General features: G+C 44.9%; 1 protein-coding gene across 3 annotated transcripts in view; it reads right to left on the bottom strand.

The window, feature by feature from the left end:
- Positions 1-11629, bottom strand: part of ARHGAP22 (Rho GTPase activating protein 22) — a 202770-nt gene extending 191141 nt beyond the window's left edge. For 2 of the 3 annotated variants that reach the window (XM_022564503.3, XM_022564501.3), the window contains exon 1: positions 10662-11628. In XM_022564503.3, the coding sequence (XP_022420211.1) occupies positions 10662-10713 (52 nt within the window). In that variant the 5' untranslated portion in view covers positions 10714-11628. Of the gene's footprint in view, positions 1-10661 lie in introns of all 3 variants that reach the window. The other variant, XM_022564499.3, reaches the window with a different exon arrangement.
- Between the last annotated feature and the right edge of the window lie 12908 nt (positions 11630-24537).

Genomic DNA, 24537 nt, shown 5'->3' on the forward strand with positions numbered 1-24537 from the left:
GTCCTAACCCCCAGTACCTCAGGATGTGACTGTATTTGGACATGAGGTCTTTAAAGGGGTGATTAAGTTATACTAAGTCATTAACATGGGTCCTAATCCAATATCACTGGTGTCTTTAGAAGAAGAGATTAGGACACAGACATGCACAGAGAAAAGACCGTGTGAAAACACAGGGAGAAGATGGCCACCTACAAGCCAAGGAGAGAGGCCTCAGAAGAAACCAAACCTGCTGACACCTTGATCTTAGAACTTAACCTTCCAGAATTATGAGAAAATCAATTGTTGTTTAAGCCACCCAGCCTGTGACACTTGGTTATGGTAGCCTGAGCAGACTAACATGCCTGCCCTTCCTCCTCGCTGTAAGTAAGAGAATTCCAGCTCCCATGGGGACCCTTGGAGACAGGGACCCTTCTGGAACCACCATGAAGTGGGACTCTTCATCTTGTTTCCGGTCACCCTGTCTCTCACTGCTCGCTGGCCCCGTCTCTGCACCTCTGCACTGGGGTTCCCAGGACCCCAACTCCATGTCTCCCCAAGCCTGTCCAGCTCACATATTGCCCCCAGCTTGGAGAGAGGGACATATTAGGGGCATAGGCTGCAGCTCGTAACACAGCTCTGGGCGCCACAAGTCCCATCTCTGTGACCAGTTCTGATTTCAGTCACAGGTGTGATACAGAGCTCTTGTCCACTGGTGGTTCCCACTCCAGGCTCTCAGCTGCTGGGGGCTTCTCTGAAGCCAAAGGGAACCTACAGACCCTGTGCAAATGAACGAAGCCCAGAAGTGCTGGGCATCCACATCTCTAGGGGCAGACTTCAGGTGAGGGAGAAAGGGAGCAGGGTAATTCTCCTGCCTCTGTCCTTTCTGGACCATCTGAGAGGCACTCCATACTCTTCTCAGGGTTCTGTGAAGTCATCTGTTGCTGACAGCGCGACGTTTATAATGCCCTTTACGCAGCCTTGCCTTCCATGTCTCACTCTCCCCAGCCCCTCATTCCTGCTTCCTGGCATCATCTCCCAAATAAACCACCCGCACCCAAGCCCTTGGGCTCTGCTTTTGGGGAAGGCAGATTTGGGCATAGCTTTACCACTTTCCAGCTAGGGAGCAGTATGGAAAGATTTCACTTTCCTCATTTGTAAAATGGGGACATGACTATCTCACAGGCTGGTTACAGGAGTTAAATGAGATCACCATGGTGAAGTGAGTTGTAAACTGTGCAAGGTGATCTCAAAGCTAATATTTGTTATTATTTTTAGTTTGGTGGTAGCATAGGTCCTTCCTTCACTGTTCTATCATTAAAAAAGAAGAAGAAAACCCCACCTCCATCTCATTCCCTAGGGTCCCTTGTGCTGCCAGGTGCAGGTGAACATCCTTGAGGAGGAATGGGTGCTAAGGGGTTGACACAGCCCCTTCCCTCCCCCTCCTTCCCCAAACAGCATCAGTGTTTATCAGTGGGCTTCTATAAAGACAGCTGGCAGAGAGGGCACTGAGTGGAGGAGACACTGGGGTGGCAGGCCTTTCCAGCCCAGCCGGCGTCAGTGCTGTCCGTGTGTCTGGGTGTCACAGGCTGGGCTTGGGGCTTATGCAGGAGCCCAGGGAGGAGCAGGATGGAGGCCTCAGATTGCCTGACACAGCCCTGGCCCTCTTCCAGGAACGCCTGCTGCGGGCTACCTACCTGGCTGCTTCTTGTCCCTGCTCCAAAGGCCGACTTGGCTGTTCCCTGCTCTGGGACCCTGCACTGACCCAGGAGCAGCATTGAGACCCTCCTCCTGGTTCCCGCTCTTCTTGCACACCCTCCACCAGAGCCCTGTGCTTCTGCAGACCAAGAGCTCCTTGAGAGGAGGGCTGCATCTCTGCATATGTGTTCAAGCATCTAGAACAATGACTGTTGGCCAACAGTACAGGCTCGACAAACATTTGTAGACCTACGGCTAAGGTATGCCTGGGGGGACAGTGGGAGGCAAGCAGGGAGTCTTCACTCAAGGTAACTGGCTGGCACACAAAGTCCAGAATGACGGGAGGCAAGTCAGGTGGGGTAGGATAAGGGGTGCGGGGACAGAGCTGCTCACAGAGCAGAGACGTGAAGGCAAAAGGCAACGTGCAGGATGCAGTGTGGGTGGGCTGGGGTCTGAGGGGCTTCCTCAGGCTGGCTGGAGCTTTAGCTTAATTCTGAGAGTTCTTCCAGTGTGAAGGGCCAGAGCGAGTGGGTGGGACAGTCAGAGAAGATGCCCTCTATATACACTTGGCCACCATCCCTACCAGATCAGTCCCCGAGAAGCTGATACCCCCAGAAGCCAACCAGATCTCTGGTTGAATACTGCTGAGTCCCCTGCAGATACACACAGGCCCCAATGCAGTATCTATGGTGTCGGGTGCTGGGCAGGGGCAGATGCCACGGATCATTGCTTGTGTGAAGCTGGGCAGTGGGTGTCTCTCTTCACTCACAGAGCTGTTGCCCAGAGCACCCCACAGGGAATGCATGATGGATGGTTGGATGGATGGATGGATGGACGAATGGTGTTGGAGTTGATACGATGTGACAGTTAGAGAACAGAGAATGCTGAGGGTCAGTCAGGAATGGCACCAAGCAGTCCTCCCCACACCTGTCCCTCCTTCTGTGCCACCTCCCAACAATGGCACCTCCTCCCTCCCTCCTTTCCACATGAGCCAGACACCCAGCTCTGTGCATTCCATATTCTTAGACTGTTCTGTCTCTACCACCACTATATTTGTCCAACTTCTCATCAGCCCTTCCCTGAACTGTTGAAATGTCCCCCTGCCCTGGCCTCTTCCCCCTGCCCACCGGCTCCCCCTCCCAGAGCCATCCTGCTGGAATCTTAGAATGGCCTCACATCTTCCATGAGCTTCCCATATCCAAAACCAGAGAATAAGAACCCGTGATGGCTTTCTAATACAACTTGGCGAGGCTGAAGGACACGTCCCAGGCTTCCCTTTCTTGTATGTTTCCCACAGGCTACAGGGAGATTCTTGGGAGATTTTAGAGACTGAAGGGAAGCAGCAGCCATTTTGCAGCACGTGGGCATTATTGCTGATAAGCTGATTCATCTCATTGGCACGAAGCAGCAGCTAGACCTGCCATTGTCCCTCCTTCCCACAGAGCCTCTTCAGCTTCTCTGACTCCTGGGCCATGTACATGTGTCTTTAGCTCTGTGACAAAGGTCTGGAATTCTGCAGAAATACTTTGCAACACCAAAACCAACTGCGTGGACATCCTCAGTGCCTTCCCTGTCCGGCACTGCCAAGCATTGTCCGTCTTTTTTCTCCACCATCTCTTGAACCCACTGTGCCCTTTATATTCTTACTGACTCAGATCCTCAAGGAGGCTACCTGACCTCCATTCATCTTCTCTCCATGCTATTCATTCAGTTATTCAACAGTCATTAAGCATATACTGCATGTCAGACATCATTCTAGGCACTGTGAAAACAGCTCTAACCTTAACTTTCACCCTTCCCTCCTTATTCTAAGTGGTGCTTGAATAGTGACCAAAGGGGTAGTGGCAATAAAGCCTGCAGAATAGAGGCTGTATCTTAGTAGGAGAGGGGAGACAGATAGTAGATGAAATAGGTAAGTAGGAGGCAGGACTTCTAGCTATGTCTGAGTGATGAGGTCAGCAAAACCTCTTCGCCAAATGCAACTATAAACCTGGACAAAACTGACAAAAACAACCATTTCCATACTCTGAAATTGACCAAAGGCATGCAACAATCACTTATGCGTGAAAAACTGCTATACTTTAGGTAAGAACAGTGAGAGTCTGTGGTGTTCTTGCCAAGGGGTGCTTCTATCCCACTTTCCCCAGCTCAGTCCTCACAGAGGTTCTGCCAGGGTGGGGCACATCATGGGGACCAGCAACTTTGCTGACGAAGTCAAAAGTGGCTTATTCAATTTTGAGCAGTGGGTGATGCCTACACCCAGAGGCATTGTCAGTGGAATAGACAATCTTGGCAGCAAGTGAATGGGGAGAACTGATGCTGTGTCTGAGTTTTTAGTCATTGTTGGGGCGAACATGTGCCTGGCTTAGGGAGCATGCACGTGCAGTGGAGACCAGAGAGGGCTCAGGGTACCCATACACTCCTGCCAACCCTAAGACTGTGGCAAGGGCAGAGGTAATGTGAAGAGTCTAGCGGAAAGTAAAAGCCAGGGCAAACTTGAAGAACTTGAAAACCATCTGAACTTTGACTGCGTTTCCCTACCTCACGCAGATCTACTGGCAGAGAATGGAAGTTCTACTAGTTCAAGGTTTGAACGCAACATCTGTCCAATCATTGGTTGATCACTGAATTACACAGAAACAGAGGTGACCCCTAGGAAGCCAGTTTAAAAATAAAAGGAAGAATAAACAACAAATATAACCAGAGATATTAGTGACTGCATATTGTAGAGGAGACAGATTTAACAGATTTATCCCAGGCAAGTTACCAAACAATTCAACAACAACACTGTTTAGGTGAGTAAATTAGAATTCAGAGTTTCCTACAATACATTATCTAAAATATCCAGTTTTTAATTAAAAAATTATAAGTGTACAAAGGAAAAGGAAAGTGTGACCCATACTTAGGAAAAAGGCCAATAGAAACTCTCTGAATATTCCCAGATTTTTGTATTTAGCAGACAAATACTTTTAAAAAACCCTATGTAAATACATTTAAAGAACTAAAGGGAACATGTTTAAAGAATTAAAGGGATGCATGATAATAATGAATCAACACATAGGGAATCTCAATGAGACAGAAAATATAAAAAAACAAATGGAAATTCTTGAGTTGAAAGTCCAATAATTGAAATGAAAAATTCACTAAAGGGGCTCAACAGAAGATTTGAGATGGCAGAAGATAGAATACATGAACTTTAGAACAGAGCTATAGAAATAACCCAATCTGAAGAATATAGAGAAACACAGAACAAAACAATTGAAGGAAAAAGAACAGACTCTCAGAGATCTTTGAAGCAACAATAAGTATGCCAATATATGTGTAATGCAAGTCCTAGAAGGAGACAAAAGAGAGTAACAGAAAAATTATTTCAAAAAAGATAGTGATTGAAAACTTCCCAAATTTGATGAAAAATATCATGTTTCACATGTAACCAACTTAAAAAATCCCAAGCAGTTTTAAAATACAAAGAGATTTATAGTTCAACACTTTAGAGTCCAACTCTTGAAAGATAAAGAGAAAATCCTGACAGTGGCAAAAGAAAAACTTGTCCCCCTCATCACATGGAGGGGGACATCAACACGATTAACAGCTGACTTCTCATCTGAAACAATGGAGGCTAGAAGTGGAAGGCCATATTCAAAGGGCTGAAAGAAAGATAAAAGCCATTAACCAGGAATTTTGTATCCAAATAGCTGTCCTACAAAAATGAAGGCAAAATTAACACATTCCCAGATAGACAACAACTAACAGAATTCCTTGCTGGCAGACCTGCCTCATAAGAAACACTAAAGGAAGTTCTTCAGGCTGAAAGGAAATGACACCAGGTGGCGACCAGCATCCACAGGAAGAGATGAAGCACACAGGAAATCATAAGTACATGGGTTAATATGAAAGACTCTATAAATATAGTTTTTCTCATTTCTTCTCTTAACATCTTTTAAAGACTTAACTGTGTATAAAGCAATAATTATAATAGTGTCCTTTGGGGTTTATAAGACATAGATGTAATACATATATGACAATAATAAAACGAAGGAGAAGAGAGGAAATGGAACTACCTTGGAGCAAAGTTTTTATGTTTCACTGGAATTAAATATTAATCTGAAGTAGATTAAGATAAAATGCATATTGTAATCCCTAGAGCAAGCACTAAGAAAATGACACAAAAATATAGTAAAAAAAAAATCAATAAAAAATTAAAATGGTATACTAGAAAACATCTAATACAAAGAAGATGGTAAAGGAGGAACAGAGGAATAAAAATAAAGGAGACATATAGAAAACAAGTTACAAAATGGATAATGTAAACCCAATCATATCAATAATTTCATTAAATGTGAGTGGTCTAAATATCCCCATTCAAAGGGCAAAGACTGTCTTCATGAACTAGCAAGGTCTAATTATATGCTATCTATAAGAGACACACTGTAGATTCAGTGATACAAACTGGCTGAAAGGAAAAGGATGGAAAAAGGTATGCCATGCAACAGGAACCATAAGACAGCTGGAACTGGCTCTATTAATATAAGATAAAATAGACTTTAAGAAAAGAAACATTACAACAAAGAGGAACGTTTTACAATGATAAAAGGGTGAATACATCAGGACGCTATAACAATTATAAACATACACAGACTTAACAAAAGAGCCTCAAAATACATGAAGTAAAAAGTGACAGTAGACAGTTGAATAATAAGAGTTGGAGATTTCCCTACACCAATCTCAATAAATGACAGAACAACTAGACAGAATATCAGTAACAATATAGAAGGCTTAGACAACACTATTAGCCAATTTGACCTAAGCGATATATAAAGGACACTCCTTACAATGACAGCAGAATATACATTATTTTCATGTACACATGGAACATTCTTCAGAATATGCCCTAAGATAATAAATCAACTGGTGAGTGTATAAGCAAAATGCACATCCATATATTATCCAGCTAAAAAGGAACAACTACTGATACACACAAGAACATGAATGAACCTCAGAGACTTTATGCTAAATGAAAGAAGCCTGATGCAAAAGACCACATAGTATATGATTCTACTTATATGAAGTGTCCAGAAAAGGCAGATTTATAGAGGCAGAGGCACGTCAGTGGCTCCCCAGGCTGGGGGGCAGGAGGGGGTCAGCTGCAGATAGTCAGCAGGGAATTGCCCGGTGATGATGGAAACGTCTAAACACCGGATAACGGTGACGGTTGGGTAACTCTACAAATTTACCAAAAATTACTTAATTGTACACTTAGGATGGGTGAATTTTATCCTGTGTAACCTACATCTCCATAAACTGCTAAAATATAGAAATATATGAGATAATAACAAACGAAGAAAAATATGAAGAAAAATAAAGCAGAGAAGGATAGGAAAGTCAGGGTGGGATTCAACTTGTGCAGTCATTGGTGTGGTTTGCCAACCCTAACCCTAACCCTCCCTTCCGGGCATGTGGTCGGACTGTACTTCCTGGACCCCTCGTGGGTAGTTGGGGCAATGTCCAGGCTGAGGATTTCACTGCTGACATGAGACCCTTCTGGAGCTCAACCTCTCCCTCTGCTATCTGGCCTCGCCACCAGCAGCACTTGAAATAATGGTTGTTCCATTAGTCTGGGTCTTTGAGTCACTATGATGGGCAGGTGACCCGTGACCCAGTTACTGTGTAACTTATCCCATTGTGACACAGACAGGTAGTCAGTGAAAGCCTCAAGAGAAGGTGACATTTGGGCAAAAATCTGAAAGAGGTGAGTTTGTGAGCCATATGGATATCTGAGGGTTAGGGTGCTCTGGAGAGAGGGGAGAGCACATGCAAAGACCTGGCATGTCTGAGGAAGAGCAAGGAGGCTGGTGTTGCTGGTGCCAAGCAAGCAGGGTACGTAGGAGATGATGTGATGGGTAATGTTGGGCCGGGTGGAAACGTGACATGGGGATCCACTGGGATGTGTTGAGTGAATGACAGATCTAATCTGATTTAGGTTTAAGAGTCTGTTCCAGTTGCAATATTGAGAAGAGATGAAAAGGCCATAGGTAGAATCAGGAAGACCAGTGAGGGGGCCTTTGTAAGAATCCAGGTGAGAGCTGACTTCATACCCAGCTGCCATGACATTCTTCCTATAAACAGTTCTGATCAGTCCTATTCTTACAACTTTCAATAGCTCCCTATTGCCCATAAGAAAGAGTCCAAGTTTCTCAAAGTGACATCAACCTATCTTTCCTCTTGTATCACCCACCACTCCCCTTCCTATATCTTCAGTTCTCCTCTCTCTGAATCTCCTGTTCTCCCAGGACATACTCTTACCTCCCTACCTGGGATCTCGTGGTCTCCTCACATCCCTGTATTACAGCAGGGAGGGGTGAGGGTATGGTCTGGAAGAAGGAAAAGTAAGCAAAGCCACAGAATTGGGAAAGCCTGGAGAAGGGGTGTGATGGAGGATGCCCATTCCAAGCTGCCCCCTGGCCTTGGTCCTGAAGGTCAGCTTGTGGGCCAGGGAACTGGGGACCTGTAGGAATGGCTTCAGAGCTACCTTCTTCTCTGTGGACTCTCTGGGCTGGTATGGGCAGGAGCCACCATCTTGCTTCCCACTATGAATCTGACATCCAGTGGCTATTCATGGAGGGTCAGCTAACAGGGAGAAGTCACCACCTTGGCAGAGAACCAGGCAGCTCAGTGAGCAGAAGTTTGGGAAGCTGGGAGCAAAGAGACTGCACCTGGTCGGACCAGGCAAGACAGTGGCACAGGAAAAGCTCACAAGAGGTGGAGCTAAAGGTGGTGCCCATGGATGGGTAAGAGTTTCAGCACAGCGCCCCCCAGTGAGAGGCCAAGACCTGTAGAGGTTGGCCTCTGACTTCCTGCTACATGGCAGGTCCTCAACTTGGCAAAATTATAGACAAAGTGGTTAAGTGAAGTACAGAAGCTCAATTTAACTCCAAAGAATCTTCTGTTTGCCCCAATTCCCTGAAAATCTCAGTTAAAAGCAAGCTCAAGTTCCCCAATAATCTCTAGAATATATGGGGGGAGAGAGAGAGAGAAGGGAGGGTCAGAGAAAGAGAGAAAGAGACAGATAGACAAAGACAGAGAGAGGGAGAAGAGACAGGGCTGAATTAGAGAGACCAGAGATGGGGCAGAGGACACTTCCCCTGTGTTGGCTGACCCTCCTGTCCTTTCTGAAGCCTTCCGTAGAATGGCATGGCTCCTCCTTTTTTACAAAGCTGCCAAGCTGTTTGTGGTCAGATAATAAATTAAAAATTAATTCAGTCTAAAGGAATAAAGTTCCAATACATGCTATAATGTGGATGAACCTCAGAAACATTACTCCAAGTCAAAGAAGCCAGACACAAAAGGATACACGCTGTATGATTCGATTTATAAGAAATATCCAGTATAGGTAAAGCCCATAGAGAGAGAAAGCAGGTTAGTGGCTGCCAGGGCTGGGGGAGGTGGGAAGCAACTGTGTCATGGGGGTGGGGTTTTTGGGGGGTGATAAAAACGTTTTGGAACTAAAGAGAGATGGTGGTTGTGGGACACCTTGAAATTGCCACTGAATTAATTATTCACTTTAAAATGGTTAATTTTATGTGAATTTCACCACAACAAAAATTTAATTCAATCAAATTCTTTAAATTCAGGTATCTCATGCAATAGCTCATTTGTCGTTTTCTCAAACGATTAGCATCTGTACTCTGAAGCCGGGGACATCTGCTACACCATGGGAATCTGGTGGCTGGAAACTTCCACAAAAGTAAGTGACGGTGACTTTTCCTTTCAACTCAGACGATGCCATAAACCCAGATGAGAGAAAAATACTGGATATTTTACAGACCACTCCCCCACCCCAATGCATTAGGACTAAACAGAGGTAAAGGCTAATCTCAGCTGCTCTCCACCCCCTATTGTAGAAAGGAGGCTCCAGAAAGGTTAAACATGCAAGAAGGGTCCCACAACACGTGTCCAGCCCAGAGTGGAATTCTGGCGACCTGGCTCTGTGGACACAGAGCTTGACTCAGCATCCCTGTGGATACCTGTGCAGACCATAGCAAAGGCTGCTGTGTGGTCTGGGGGCTCTGGGCTGTGTCTGATGGCTCTTGGGCCTGGCTACACACTAGGTTCACCTGGGAACTGCTGATGTCCACCCCACACCAATTAAGCCTGATCTCCAGTATTCAAAAATGCCTGGGGAGGGAATTCTCTGGCGATCCAGCGGTTAGGACTCCACGCTTCCACTGCAGGGGCACGGGTATGATCCCCGGTGGGGGAACTAAGATCCCTCATGCCACGTGGCATGGCCAAAAATAAAAAAATGCCTGGGGATTTTTAAAAGCTCCTGCATGATTCTAACATAAAGCCAGGTTGAGTACCACTGACTGTGTTTCTCCTACTAGTATCTGGGATTTCAATCATCACCTGAAGGCACCCAGGTCCAGAGAACGTGAGATGTCACCGCACAAACACTCAGCCAGCACCCGTTTGACTCACCCAGCTAGTCAGCACTTGTATGACCACACAGCGGTTTGTCCCACTTTGTCTAAGTTACCTCCTGGACACTTTACTGAGGACTACTGAACCATCCTCATTGTTTCTGAATTAACTGCTTAGCTGGATTGTTTCCAAGCAAGATACAGGGCAGCCTCAGAATGCACAGCCTTCCCTGTGATGGCCTCTTGCACCCATGGTCTGTGGGCACAGTGATTCTTACAGACTCTGAATGTCATCAGAGCCCTGAGCCACTGGAGCCAGGGTCCCTGACAATCGTGGTCATGATGAAGGCTCTGTTTTTCAGGCAGACATGAACCAGCTCCCGAGTTCAGGGGTGAGGGCTGAGCCATCAGTCAGTGCCTGGGCCCTGACCACAGACGCCCCTAGGTGCTCTCAGATTACAAGACCAAGACAGCTTCTTTGGGTGGCCACAGATGACTCCATCCCTCAAGCAAGAAGCCAAGAACCAAGGTAATCATACATCACATAGAATAAAATAAACTTCTTACCGAAATACCTGGCTGCAAACGTTCTTCTTTTGCTGGAAGCTGTCGGCAACATAACGAAGCTGGCAGTCTATGTGCAAATTTCTTGTATATCCTTTTTATAAAGAGCCAACCACATCCTCAAGCAGACACGCTAATTCTTGTTTTCCAGTAACAGGAGATCAGCATCTATAGAAGAGAAATATATTTAGAATGCCCTTTATCTGGTGTTTTCTTGGGTTTCCAACAAGAAGCCTCACTGTGAGGAATTAGTCCCTTTAATGCAAGTGTACCAGGGATCTTGGGATGGCCTTGGGCAAGTCAGACCTCTGGGTATCAGTTCCTTAAATCTGTAAAATGGGAACAAGAATGAACCACCCCTCAGAGTGAACGACGGGTCAACGAGATGGTGGGTATAAAATGGCAAAGCCCTCCACACGTCAGATGCTATGTTTGATCTTTTCAATCAGATGGCCTGGATTTAAAAGGAGCTGTGTTTTCCAGAGAGCTTCAAAACAGCTACAAACAATAACCTGCAAACGTGCAATGTGACTTCCAGGACTCTCACCTGATGTGCACGGCAGTCCTGTTAGTGGAGAGACGGAGGATGCGGACCCCACCCCTAGATGGAGAAACAAAGCCCCAGCAGCACCCATGGCAGACCCTCACCGTGGTACACGGCTGCTAAGAGCATGGCTTCTCATTCTATTTCTGGCAATTTAGCATCATTATTTAATAATTTACAGTTGTGGAAAGTGGAAAAGAAAAATCCCGATTAGGAAACAGCCAAGTGACATTTATGAAGCCCTCAACATCATTGACATCGTGGTCTTGGCAATCTAAGGGACAGGCAGCTCCCAGGGGTGGGGGTCAGTGTTATCGTGTTTAAATACACATGGAGTTTATACAGTCTGAGAAGCAACTCTTGGTGGGGACACCCAACAGAATGTTCTCCCAACTACCCTTATTATTTCCTTTGCTTCCCTGCCTCTGCTGTGTTGAGCTTGTTTCGTGTTTGTGATTATAGAACCAATCACTGTTATGCAGATAAAACAAGCATAGCCAGCACTCATTGTTGGCGTGTCCCCTCCACCCTGGGGCTGTGGGCTGCTAGACAGCACTCCGCAGGCTGCACTGGGGCAGTGTCACCTTGCTCCATGCCTTGGTGACCAGGCACAGCTCCTGCTGCTGGTGTTCTGAGGGGAGCTTTGGGACAATCCAGCGGAGGGGCCAAGCTGCGCACTGGGGAGTGACCTGGGGCAGCTGGGAGCAGAAGCTGGTGGGTGAAAGCAAAACTGCTTGAAGAGAACAACAAAGCCCCAACCAGAGATGCCGGTATGCCCTTGGGCCCAAGTGAACGGTGGTTTGGCTTGCAAAGGGAAGCCGGGGCAAAGAGCAGAGTGAGAAGAGTGATGGAGCCCAAAGTACAGAGGCAGCAACAGAGCAGAGCCAAGAAACTAGAGGAGTGTCAAGCCTGAGACCCTTGGAACTGGGACAGACCTAAGAGGCCCTTGGGGACAGAGTGACATCTCTCTGTATACTCTAAGCATCCAGGGGTGGGAGGGTGATAGAGGGGGTGGGGAGTGAGAGGAAGAAGCCCATCCCATGACCCCATGACCTAGTGTAGTAAGGGCTTTAGAGTTTAAAAATCTGGGTCCGTGTCCAGGTCCAGGTTGGTTGTTTTGTTTTTTTTTCCCCTAGTAGTGTGAATCTGGATGTGTAGCTGAAATAGGGTTACCAGATTTAGCAATTAAAAATACAGAATGCCCAGTTATATTTTTAGTATAAGTGTGTTACAAACATTTCATGGGACATAATATCTACTATAAAGGTATTCCTGGTTGATATTCATTGTTGATAACTGATCTGAAATTCTGATTTAACTGGATATCCTATATTTTAGCTGGCAACCTATATTTTAGCTGGATATTCAGCCTTCTGAGTATCCATTTTAGCTTTGGTCAAAAAAGGATGATCAGGTAAGAATCTTTCAGTTTCTGGAAACAAAAAGACAATTAAAATTGGCTTAAAAAATAAGAGGGTAGGGCTTCCCTGGTGGCGCAGTGGTTGAGAGTCCACCTGCTGATGCAGGGGACACGGGTTCGTGCCCTGGTCCGGGAAGATCCCACATGCCGCGGAGCGGCTGGGCCGGTGAGCCATGGACACTGAGACTGCGCGTCCGGAGCCAAAAAAAAAAAAAAGATAAGAGGGTATATTTTGGCTTCTTTAGTGAGAAAGTTCTTGTGATATGGACTTCAGGTATGGTTAGATCCAGCAGCTTGACAATGTCAACCAAGTCAGGTTTTTCGGGGTTTTTTTTTCTTCCAGTTCTCTTGTTTGCTTCCTGAGGTGTCTGCTTCATCTTCATCAAGGTTGCCTTATTATTAAAAAATATGCTGGAGGTGGATATCAAGGTGGTGGAATAGAAGGACCTGGAACTCACCTCCTCCCACAGATACATCAAAACTACATCTACATGTGGGACAATTTTCACAGAATACCCACTGAACACTGGCAGAAGATCTCATATAAACAAAGCTGCAAGAAAGATCACCACATAATCGGGTAGGAAGAAAGAAGAAAAAGGAATTGGGATAGGACCTGTGCCCCTGGAAGGGAGCTGTGGAAGAGGAAATGTTCCCTCACCCTGGGAATGCCCTTCACTGGCTGGGAGATCAGCCAGGACAGATAGGGAGATTTAGAGGCTCAGAGAAGAATGCAGCAGCCAGTTTGTGGCAGGCAGGGCAGAGAGAGACCAGCACAGATGGTCCTGGCCACCTTGCTGCACACCCTCCCAGCCCAAGTCGTGCACCTGCTGGTGTGCACAGTGGCTGGATGTGGAAACTCGAGCTTCAGTGGACAGACCAGGGGAGAGGACGTGATTTGGCTGCATGGAGACAGCCCAAAGGGCCTGGAGTGTGGCCAGGCTGCAACTGGGGGTGTGTGCAGGACAGAGCCCAGGTCCACCATAGGAGCCCCATTGTCAATGCATGTGAAGGGGGAGTGGTTGGCCCCACCACAGCAGCCTCAGCATGCTCAGAGCAGGCGAGGCTCCACCACCAGGAGCTCTGAAAGCACGCAAGCTCTGGCAGGTTGCCCACATGTGGAGGTGGGGCTGAAATCGGAGCCAATTCCCCAAGGGTGCACAACTTGGAAAGCTGGGCTGAAATCTGAGCTGATTCCCTGCAGCTGCAAGATTTAGGTGGAGACGTGTGAGTGCAGCACTTGCAGGACATCCCAGAGGATTACTGGCGCTCCCCTGGCTAGGATGGGTCTGACATTAGCAGTGGTGGGTTTTCTGGATACACACACTCAGAAGCTGATTCCCAGCACTCCCACGGAGGGTCTGGGTGAATGACTACAGTGGGTGCTGGTGGATCTGTGCCAACGGCTTTGTCAGCACAGTGCCTGAGGGACATCCGGGCTGATTGCCTGTGTTCTCATGGCTGAAGTGAGGCTGAGGGAAGTGCCAACAACAGTGTACTTTGTGAGCACATACAGTGGGTGACAGGTGACATCACAGAGCATATGTCCCAGTGGACATCTCCTGTGGAGGAATACTCAGTGGCTCCACCCCCAGCAGGAGCACTCCAGTCCCACCTACCTCCCACTGAAGCTTAGAACCAGATCTGGGGGCATCTACACCAACAACTGGGGAGCAGACCCTGCCCCAACAGGGCTGTGACAACCATAGAGCAAAGAGGAGGCCCTGCTCAACATCCAGTTCAGGCTCTGGTCACCACAACACCAATCACATCCCCTATCAAGGGGATAATGGCCAGCACACCCTAAGGAAAGACATGGCAGGCGTCCATACCAAAAAGCCCTCGCACCAAAAACATTAGACTCACGAAGGCTACACAGGGACACTCCCACATAAAAACAGCCCTTCAGGACCACAGTAGATAACTCTTTCTCCTAAATTCAGAGTCAGAGAAATATAAGTAAAATGAAGAAGCAGAGGAACCGCTCCCAATTAAAAGAACAAGAGAATTATCCTGAAAAAAACAAACAATGAAACAGATCTCTCCAGTCTGCTAGACCCTGAGTTCAAAAAGGAGGTAATAAAAATATTGAAGGGATTAAGAAAGGTTATCAATAGAAACGCAGATCACTGTAACAAGGAACTAGGAGCTATAAAGAGGAGCCAGTCAAAATTAGAAAACTCAATTGCCAAGACGAAAACCAAGCTAAAGGCAATAAATAGTAAACTAAATAATGCAGAAGAATGAATGAGTGACCTGGAAGATAGAATAATGGAATCACCCAATCAGAACAGCAGACAGAAAGACAAATTTTAAAAAATGAAAGCAATATATGAAACCTATGGGATAATATAAAGCATGCCAATCTATGCATAATAGAGATCCAGAGGAGAAGAAAGAGAAAAGGGGATCAAAACCGCATTTGAAATAATTATAGCTGAAAAATTCCCAAACCTAAATAAGGAAACAGATATCCAGGTACAGGAAGCACAGAGGGTTCCAAACAAGATGACCCCAAACAGACCTATACCAAGACATATTATAATTAAAATGGCAAAAGTTAAAGATAAAGAGAGGATTCTAAAGGCAGCAAGAGAAAAACAAAGAGTTAGTTACAAGGGAACCCTGATAAGGCTATAAGCTGATTGCTCTACAGAAACATTGCAAGCCAGAAGGGAGTGACAAGATACATTCAAAGTCCTGAAAGGGAAAAACCTGCCATGTAGGATAACTCTACCCAGCAAGATAATCATTTAGAATAGAAGAAGAAATTATTTTTCAGACAAGTAAAAACTAAAAGAATATAGCAATACTAAACCTGTTCTAAAAGAAATATTGAAAGGTCTTCTTTAATAGAAAAGAAACAAGAATCTATAGGAAAAAGAAAATCACAATAGGAAAAACAAATATATAAAAGGATTGTAGATCACTTAAGTAAACAAGTACATAGATTTTTAAAAAATCAAAAAATTTTGTGAAAGCAATTATAACTATAATGAACAGCAAAAGGATAACATTAAGATGTAAAACAGGACTTCAAAGTCATAAAATGTGGGGGAGGGGAGTAAGAAAGTGTAGGGTTTTTGTAGAAAGTGTTTGAGCTTATATAAACATCAGTGTAAACCAAGTAGCTATAGTAATGGCTTAACATACTTGAAAACCAGGGTAACCACAACTCAGAAACATATAATTGATTCACAAAAACCAAAAAGAAGAGAAAAGCATAATACAAAAGAAAACCATCAAACCACAAAAGGAAAAACAAAAAGATAAAGAAACAAAGAAGAAATACAAAGAAACAAAGGAATCAATTGGAAAACAAGGTTCAAAATGGCAATAAATACATACTTATCAATAATTACCTTAAATGTTGATGGCCTAAATGCTCCAATCAAAAGACACAGAGTAGCAGACTGGATAATAAAACAAGAGCCTACAATATGCTGCCTACAAGAGACCTACATTAGGGCAAAGGACACACATACATTGAAAGTGAGGGGAGGGAAAAAGATATTTCATGCAAATGGAAATGACAAGAAAGCAGAGGTAGTAATACTCATACCAGACAAAACAGACTTTAAAACAAAGGTCATAAAGAAACACAAAGAAGGACACTATATAATGATTAAAGGATCAGTACAAGAACAGGATATTATACTCATTAACATATATGCACCCAATAGGAGTACCCAAGTACATAAAACAAATACTAACAGAAATAAATGGAGAGACTGATAGGAATACAATAATAGTAGGAGACTTTAACACCGCACTGACATCAATGGACAGATCTTCCAGACAGAAAATCAATAAGGCAACAGAGATCCTAAATGACACAATAGAATAGTTAGACTTAATTGATATTTTCAGGACATTACATCCAAAATAAGCAGAATACACTTTCTTTTCAAGTGCACATGGAACATTCTCTAGGATGGACCACATACTAGGACACAAAACAATCCTTAACAAATTTAAGGGGATAGAAATTAGTTCAAGCATCTTTTCTGACCATAATGGCATGAAACTAGAAATGAACCACATAAGGGGAAAGGAGAAAAAAAACAATTACATGGAGACAAAACAACATGCCACTAAAAAACCAATGGTAACTGATGAAATCAGAGGAAATTAAAAAATACCTTGAGAATAATGACAATGAAAACACAACCATATGAAATCTATGGGATACAGCAAAAACAGTACTAAGAGGAAAGTTTATAGTTATACAGGCCTTCCTCAAAAAATAAGAAAAATCTCAAATAAACAACCTAACCTATCACCCAAAAGAATTAGAAAAAAAGAACAAACAAAACCTGAAGTCAGCAGAAGAAGGAAATAATAAAGGTCAGAGAGGAAATAAATAAAACAGAGATTTAAAAAAAAATAGAAAAAAAATCAATAAAACCAATAACTATTTTTTTGAAAGGATAAACAAAATAGACAGACCTCTGGGCAAGCTCACCAAGAAGAGAAGAGAGAGGACCCAAACAAAAAATTAAGAAATTAAAGAGGAGAAATAGCAACCAATACTGCAGGAAAAAAAAAAGAGAATATTATGAACAATAATATGCCAACAAATTGGACAACCTAGAAGAAATGTACAAGTTTCTAGAAACATACAGCCCACCAAAACTGAATCAAGAAGAAAGAGATGATTTGAACAGACTGATCACTAGAAGTGAAATAGAATCTGTAACAAAAAAACTCCCTGCAAATAAAAGTCCAGAACTGGATGGCTTCACTGGGGAATTCCACCAAACGTACAAAGAGGAACTTATACTGATCCTTCTCAAACTATTTCAAAAGACAGAAGAGGAGGGAACACTCCCAAAGTCATTTCATGAAGCCACCATCACCCTGATACCAAAACCAGACAAAGATGCTACAAAAACAGAAAACTACAGGCCAATATCTTTGATGAATCTAGATGCAAGAAATCCTCAATAAAATATTAGTAAACCACATCTAAACACTCATAAAAAGGATCATACATCATGATCAAGTTGGATTAAACCTAGGGTCACAAGGATGATTCAACATATGCAAATCAATCAATGTGATACATCACATCAACAAAAGAAAAGACAAAAACCACATGATCATCTCAATAGATGCAGAAAAAGCATTTGATAAAATTCAACATCCATTAATGATAAAAATACTCTCACCAAAGAGGGTATAGAGGGAACATATCTCAACATAATAAAAGCTATTTATGACAAACCCATAGCCAACATAATACTCAACAGTGAAAAGCTGAAAGCCTTCCTGCTAAAATCTGGAACAAGACAAGGATGCCCACTCTCACCACTTCTATTTAACATAGTATTGGAGGTCCTATCCACAGCAATCAAACAAGAAAAAGAAACAAAAGGTATCCAGATTGGAAGAGAAGAGGTAAAATTGTCATTATATGCAGATGACATGATACAATATATAGAAAACCCTAAAGACTCCCCACAAAAACAACTAGAATTGATAAATAAATTTAGCAAAGTAGCAGGATACAAGGTTAACATATAGAAATCTGTTGCATTTCTTTACACTAACAATGAAATACAGAAAGAGAAAGTAAAAAAAAAAAAAATCCCTTTTAAAATTGCAAAAAAACATACTTAGGAATAAACCTGACCAAGGAGATGAAACACTTATATGCTGAGAATTATAAAACATTGATAAAGGAAACTGAAGATGATTCAAAGAAATGGAAAGATATTCCATTCTCTTGGATTGGAAGAATTAATATTGTTAAAATGGCCATACTACTCAAAGCAATCTACAGACTTAATGCAATCCCTATCAAATTATCTGTGACATTTTTCACAGAACTAGAACAAATAATCCTAAAATTTATATGGAACCACAAAATACCCAGAGTTGCCAAAGCAATTCTGAGGAAAAAGAACAGAGCTTGGAAGCATAACCATCCCAGACTTCAGACAATATTACAAAGCTACAGTAATCAAAACAGCATAGTATTGGCACAAAAACAGACATATGGATCAACGGAACAGAATAGAGAGCCCAGAAATAATCCCACACACCTACAGTCAATTAACCTTCAAAAAAGGAGGCAAGAATATACAATGGAGATAAGAGAGTCTCTTCAATAAGTGATGCTGGGAAAACTGGACATGCAAAAGGATGAAATTAGAACATTCTTTAATACCATAAACAAAAATAAATGCAAAATGGATCAAAGACCTAAATGTAAGTGTGGATACTATAAAACTCCTAGAGGAAAACATAGATAGAACAATCTTTGACATAAATTGACGCAATATTTTTTTTGGATCCATCTCCTAGAGTAATGGAAATAAAAGTAAAAATAAACAATTGGGACCTAAGTAAACTTAAAAGCTTTTGCACAGCAAAGGAAACAATAAACAAAACAAAAAGACAACCTACGGACTGGGGGAAAATATTCGTGAATGATGTGACTGACAAAGGATTAATTTCCAAAATATACAAACAGCTCTTATGGCTCAATATCAAAAAAACAAACAACCCAATCAAAATATGGGCAGAGGACCTAAATAGACATTTCTCCAAAGAAGACATACAGATGGCCAAGAGGCACGTGAAAAGGTACTCAACATCGCTGATTATTAGAGAAATGCAAATCAGAACCACAGTGAGGTATCACTTTACACTGGTCAGAATTATCAAAAAGTCTATAAATAATAAATGCTGGAGAGGGTATGGAGAAAAGGGAACCCTCCTACACTGTTGTTGGGAATGTAAACAGTCACTATGGAGAACAGTATGGAGGTTCCTTAAAAAACTAAAAATAGAGTAGCATATGATCCAGCAATCCCACTCCTGGGCATGTATCTGGAGAAAACCATGGTTCGAAAGGGTATATGCACCCCAATGGTCACTGTAGCATGCTTTACAATAGCCTAGACATGAGTGCAACATAAATGTCCATTGACAGATCAATGGATAAAGAAGAGGTGGTATATATATATCTATATATATGTGTGTGTGTGTGTGTGTGTATACACATTATATGTGCGTCTGTGTATATATGATGGACTATTACTCAGTCATAAAAAGAATGAAATAACGCCATTTGTAGCAACATGCATGGACCTAGAGATCATCATACTAAGTGAAGTCTGACAGAGAAAGACAAATATACGATCTCACTTATAGGTGGAATCTAAGAAAAATGATACAAATGAACTTACATACAAAACAGAAACAGACTCACAGACATAGAAAGCAAACTTATGGTTACCAAAGGGGAAAGGGTGAGGGGAGGGATAGATTAGGAATTTGGGATTAACAGATTCACACTACTATATATAAAATAGATAAACAACAAGGTCCTACTGTATAACACAGGGAACTATATTCAATATCTTGTATTAACCTATAATGGAAAAGAATCTGAAAAAGAAGATATATATATATATATATATATAAACACAACATTGTAAATCAACTATACTTCAATTAAAAAAAAAAGGTGTCAAGGTAATTCAGTGGGGAAAGGATAGTCTTTTCCATAAATGACGTTGTAACAGAGACACAAGGAAAAGAATGAACACCATGCACAAAGACTAACATTAAATGAAGCATAGACCTAGACATAAGCGCTAAAATTATTATGCTTCTAAAACAGTGCTACCCAATAGAAGTATAATCTGAACCACAAATCTGAGCCATAGATATAATTTAAAATTTTTTAGTAGCTGCATTAAAAAACATAAAAAGTAATGGGTGAAAATAATTTGGGTATTTTATTTAAGTTAAAACATTCAAAATACTATAATTTCATCATGTAAGCAATAAAAAGATTACTGATGAGGAAAAAAAATGCTGAACACCAACTTCAGGAGCTAATATTTCCTCCTGCATGTCTAGAGGTAAGAAAAAACATATCTCCCAGTGTCTCTCTCAGAAGCGCTGGGAAGTTTTCCCTCTCTATTTCTCCAAACAGCTCTTCCCTCACGGCCTTGATTAGGCAAACAATCTATCCCTGAAACAATCCTGATGGTTGGGGAATAAGATGCGTTGATTGCCTAAAGCAACCTGGTCTCATCCCAGGAGCTGGGTGGAGCTGGCTTCCACAAAGCACCTGTGCTGGTACAGGATCCATGTAGATGCTAAAAATAGATGTCAGGGTACTGTGATCAAGGGGAGGGGGGAAGGGCTCGAAAAATACAATGCCCACTGCAGGTTGCTCTAAGGGTAAGATAAATGACACTGACCCCCAGGCGTGTGTGTGTAACAATGTTAGTTCTTCCCCTTGGACGTGTTGATTGCCCTTCCTTTCCTCCCCAACCCCTACCCTTCTCCTGGCTACCCAATCTCAGCTCTGCCATCACACAACAGAGGGCTCCCTGGGAGACAGTGAACAGGGCCTCTGTCCTGTCTGTGCCACATGCCCTGGGCAAGTCCCTGCCCCTCACTGCCCACCTGCATCATGGGGGGAGTATATTATGTGTATGAGTGTGAGTGTGGGAGGCTTGATTATACCGGCAGGGCTCTGGTTGAAGGAGTGACCTTCACTGACCTCAGCCTGCAGCAGGATGACAAGGCCCTGGGGCGTGGGCGCCTGCTTTGGGGAAAACATGGGTGGAAGGGCAGGTAAGGTGGGTTCTGCTCTCCAGCTGGGGGAGAGCGACCTCAGGTCAGAGCAGGGGGAGAACCGCTCTCCAATCACCTACCCCAGCCCTTGCCTGCCCCTCACCTGCCTTTCTCAGCAGCTGTGCTCCAATGCAGGCCACAGCCCAGCTTAGCTCAGCACAGTAGGGGCACAGCTTCCAGGGCTGCCGTGAAGGGCAGTCTTGGAGAGCAAGCTGGGGATGACTCAGCCAGGAGCAGCTCTGGTTGGTACCGGCCACACAGCAAACGGGCTCACCGTGGGGGTGGGTGCTGGGAACACCAGGTCTTCCTGAACTCAGGCCAGTGTGCCCTGTACCTGGGCATCACCCCACCCACAGGCATTATTACTAATGACAGCTAGCACTGAGTAGGCACTGACTGTAGACCAAGCACATTAACCTGACAGCACCCAGAGGTGAATATGTCAGTGGAATTGCGAGTCATCCCAAGTCACACAGTTTAACATGGTGAAGATGGGGGTTGTGATTCAAACCCAGATGGCTCTGGAAGTCACTGCCGCCGCATTCTCCAAACTTAGACAGATGGACCCTGTTGTCCTGGACTGGCCTAGGTGTTCACCCTATGCTTCCTCATTCATCTCCCACAGGGCCCCCCCGCTGCCAGCGTGTGTGAGCACGGGGTAAAGAGCACACCATCACCGTGTGGGCATCTGGGCCCGGCAGGCAGGGGGAGGCCCAGGCTTCTAGGAAAGCTGCCTGGGTGTTGCCCGGCCAGGGGTCTGCTCACCTGGTACAGGGGAGCCGGACACCTCCATTTCCGCTGCCCAGAGCCTGCTGGGGGTTCCCTCTTCAAGACACTGCCTGGAGGAAGCGACCGGGATCCCTGCCCCCTCTTCTCACCCCGGAGGCCCTGCCATGGCCTTGGCCCTGCCCCCGGCCCCCATGTGACCAGCGGAAAAGGGAGGAGGGCAGGACAAGGAGGAAGCTGCCCAGGCCGAGCATCATCAGTCAGATCCAGGCTCCCTGGCTCCTCGGGGCCTCTGGGGACGGTGCGTTGATGGCCGTCCCTGGCCTGCTAAGAGGCTGCAGCAATCTCGCCTCAGGAAATGTTCCACGGGTGAGGCAGCCAGGAAGGGCTGTGACAGGGCGGCTCTCGGTCTCTGGCCTGGGGTTTGACTTGGTATAGAGCGCCGCCTGGTGGGCACCAGCGGCACTGCCTCCTACGGCCCTGGACCCCTCCCTCGCAGCCCCATCTCTGCATCCTTCCCCGCCTCTGGACCTGCAAACGCCAACTCGCCCCACCCTCATCTGTAGCCTCACCTTTCTTGGGGCCATGCGCGGCTCTCGCAGGTTGTACAGGATTCCTGGGGCTTCCTATACGGTCTTCCTCCGAGCAGCTGAATTCCGCGCAGCTGATCCAGTCCTGTCTGGAGTACGAGGAGGAAGTTGGGGCTAGAGAAGTCATTAGCAGCGGAGGAGCCCTCAGGTGGCAGAGGGAGGAGCTGAGCCACTTCCCAAAGTTACGGCATCACCCACATCTCCCCACTCCGTGGACTGGGAAGCAGGTCAGAAAGGTTCAGTCCACTTCCCAAGGTGACAGATTACATCGCTGAGATTTGAAACCAAGGCCCGCTGATTCGAAAGGTTTTGAAAGCCAAGGCCAAGGAGGGAAGCAGGCAGATGGCCCTCAGTAACCTGCCTCCCAGTTGGGCTCTGGTGGGCAAAGAGCCCCCTTCTCCGAGAGTAGACCGGCCTCCCCCTCACCTGGACTCGGAGTGGCTCCTAACTCTTGTTCTCTCTGACCAAGGCAGGTGGGGAGCTGGCCATGGACTGGTAGCCTTGGAAGCCTGATTCGGCATCTGGGGGGAGTGGGGCCTGGGGTGGCGGCTCGGCCAGTTCAGCCTCAGGAAGGTGATGATGGCAGAGGCGGGTGATCACCCACCCTAAGTACTGTGATAACCTCTCGCCAGTCCTTGCAGACGGCTGAGTGTGGGGCAGGGTGGGCCATGGTGGAGAGGAGTTGCTGGCACAGGTAAGGTGGCATACATCCTGCTGCAAGGCCAGAGCTCAGGGGTCCTGAGGAGCAAAGTGTAATGTCCTGCTCTTGGGCCTTCCTATGAGGGACTCAGTTGGAAAGCAGCAGACTAGGCCCCCTCTGTGCTTGCACCGCGGAGGGCTAACTCTGTTCAGCCCTGCTGGGGGAGGCAGTGGAGCTGGTGTGGAAAGAACGAGCACGCTGGAGTCAAGCAAAGTTGAATTTGAGTCCTGCCATGGACACTTCTTAGCTGGGTCACTGAGTAAGTTACACTGTTTCTCTCTGCACCCCATTCCCAATCTGTAAAATAAGGATAATAATACAGCTGACTCCAGGGTCTGTTGTGAGAATTAAGGAAAGTAAGTCATGCAAAGAACTCTGCTAAGTGCTTCCTGCTGGTCCTCACAGCCACGATGCACCAGCACTTAACAGGGATCCAGGAAGGGCTCATTTCCTGCATATTCCGCCATCAGCGGCAGCAGCATTAATTAGGGCAGGGTTCGGTTCTTAAACTGGGTTTCCCGCACAGTTTAGTAAATTCTGCATTTTAATTTAACACAATAAATTAAAAAGTAAGCCCTTTTTAGAAGGTGGGATTACCACCTGATAATCAAACACTCCCAGGTGATTTTAATGCCTGAGTTTGCATTTGTATTAAAACCAAATTGGCAGCAAGTGACGGAGAACGTGTCTGTCTTTAATGTTTAGCACGTTGGGCCCTGGTGAAGTGGGTTCCTGGGGGAGCCAGCAGCCAGACTGTGGCTGCCTCTTGGGAGAGTTTTCTGGGGCCTCCCAGGTGACTGGGTGGGGACCCACAACCCTCACCAGGAATCAGTCATCATCATTGAGATAACTGGCTTCCATGAAATTAGGGTTCTGTATAGGGGCTCTGAGGGCTTGGAAGTCTCCAGAAATCAGGGTGGCCACACAAAAATCCTCTGGAGGCCTCTGTTCAGTGAGCCATTGAACCCCAGCAGTCACAAATTCAGCCAGAGCCACACTGTAAATCACATTTAATTAAGAGTTCCTAGGGGATATTTTTTTACCTAGCAAAGTTGTTTTGTTTTTCTAGTTATTATAAGTTATAAGCATAGGGAGGCTACATATTGTTTTATGAGTGTATTGAAGTTGATGCTGGAGCCCAGGGGTTGTTTCCCCCTTCTTTTGGAGAGGCTTCCCATTATTGAGTAGAAGAAACACGGAACTAATTATAAATGGGTACTGAGCAATCCTGACTGTAATTGGCAACTATGGCCACAAGATGGCGCTCACAGCACACTGCTTCCGGCATTACTGGGTTT

Source organism: Delphinapterus leucas, chromosome 16, assembly GCF_059928025.1.
Source record: "Delphinapterus leucas isolate spDelLeu-1000000601 "Yukka" chromosome 16, BTC_Dleu_Yukka2, whole genome shotgun sequence".
Taxonomy (NCBI): Eukaryota; Metazoa; Chordata; class Mammalia; order Artiodactyla; family Monodontidae; genus Delphinapterus; species Delphinapterus leucas.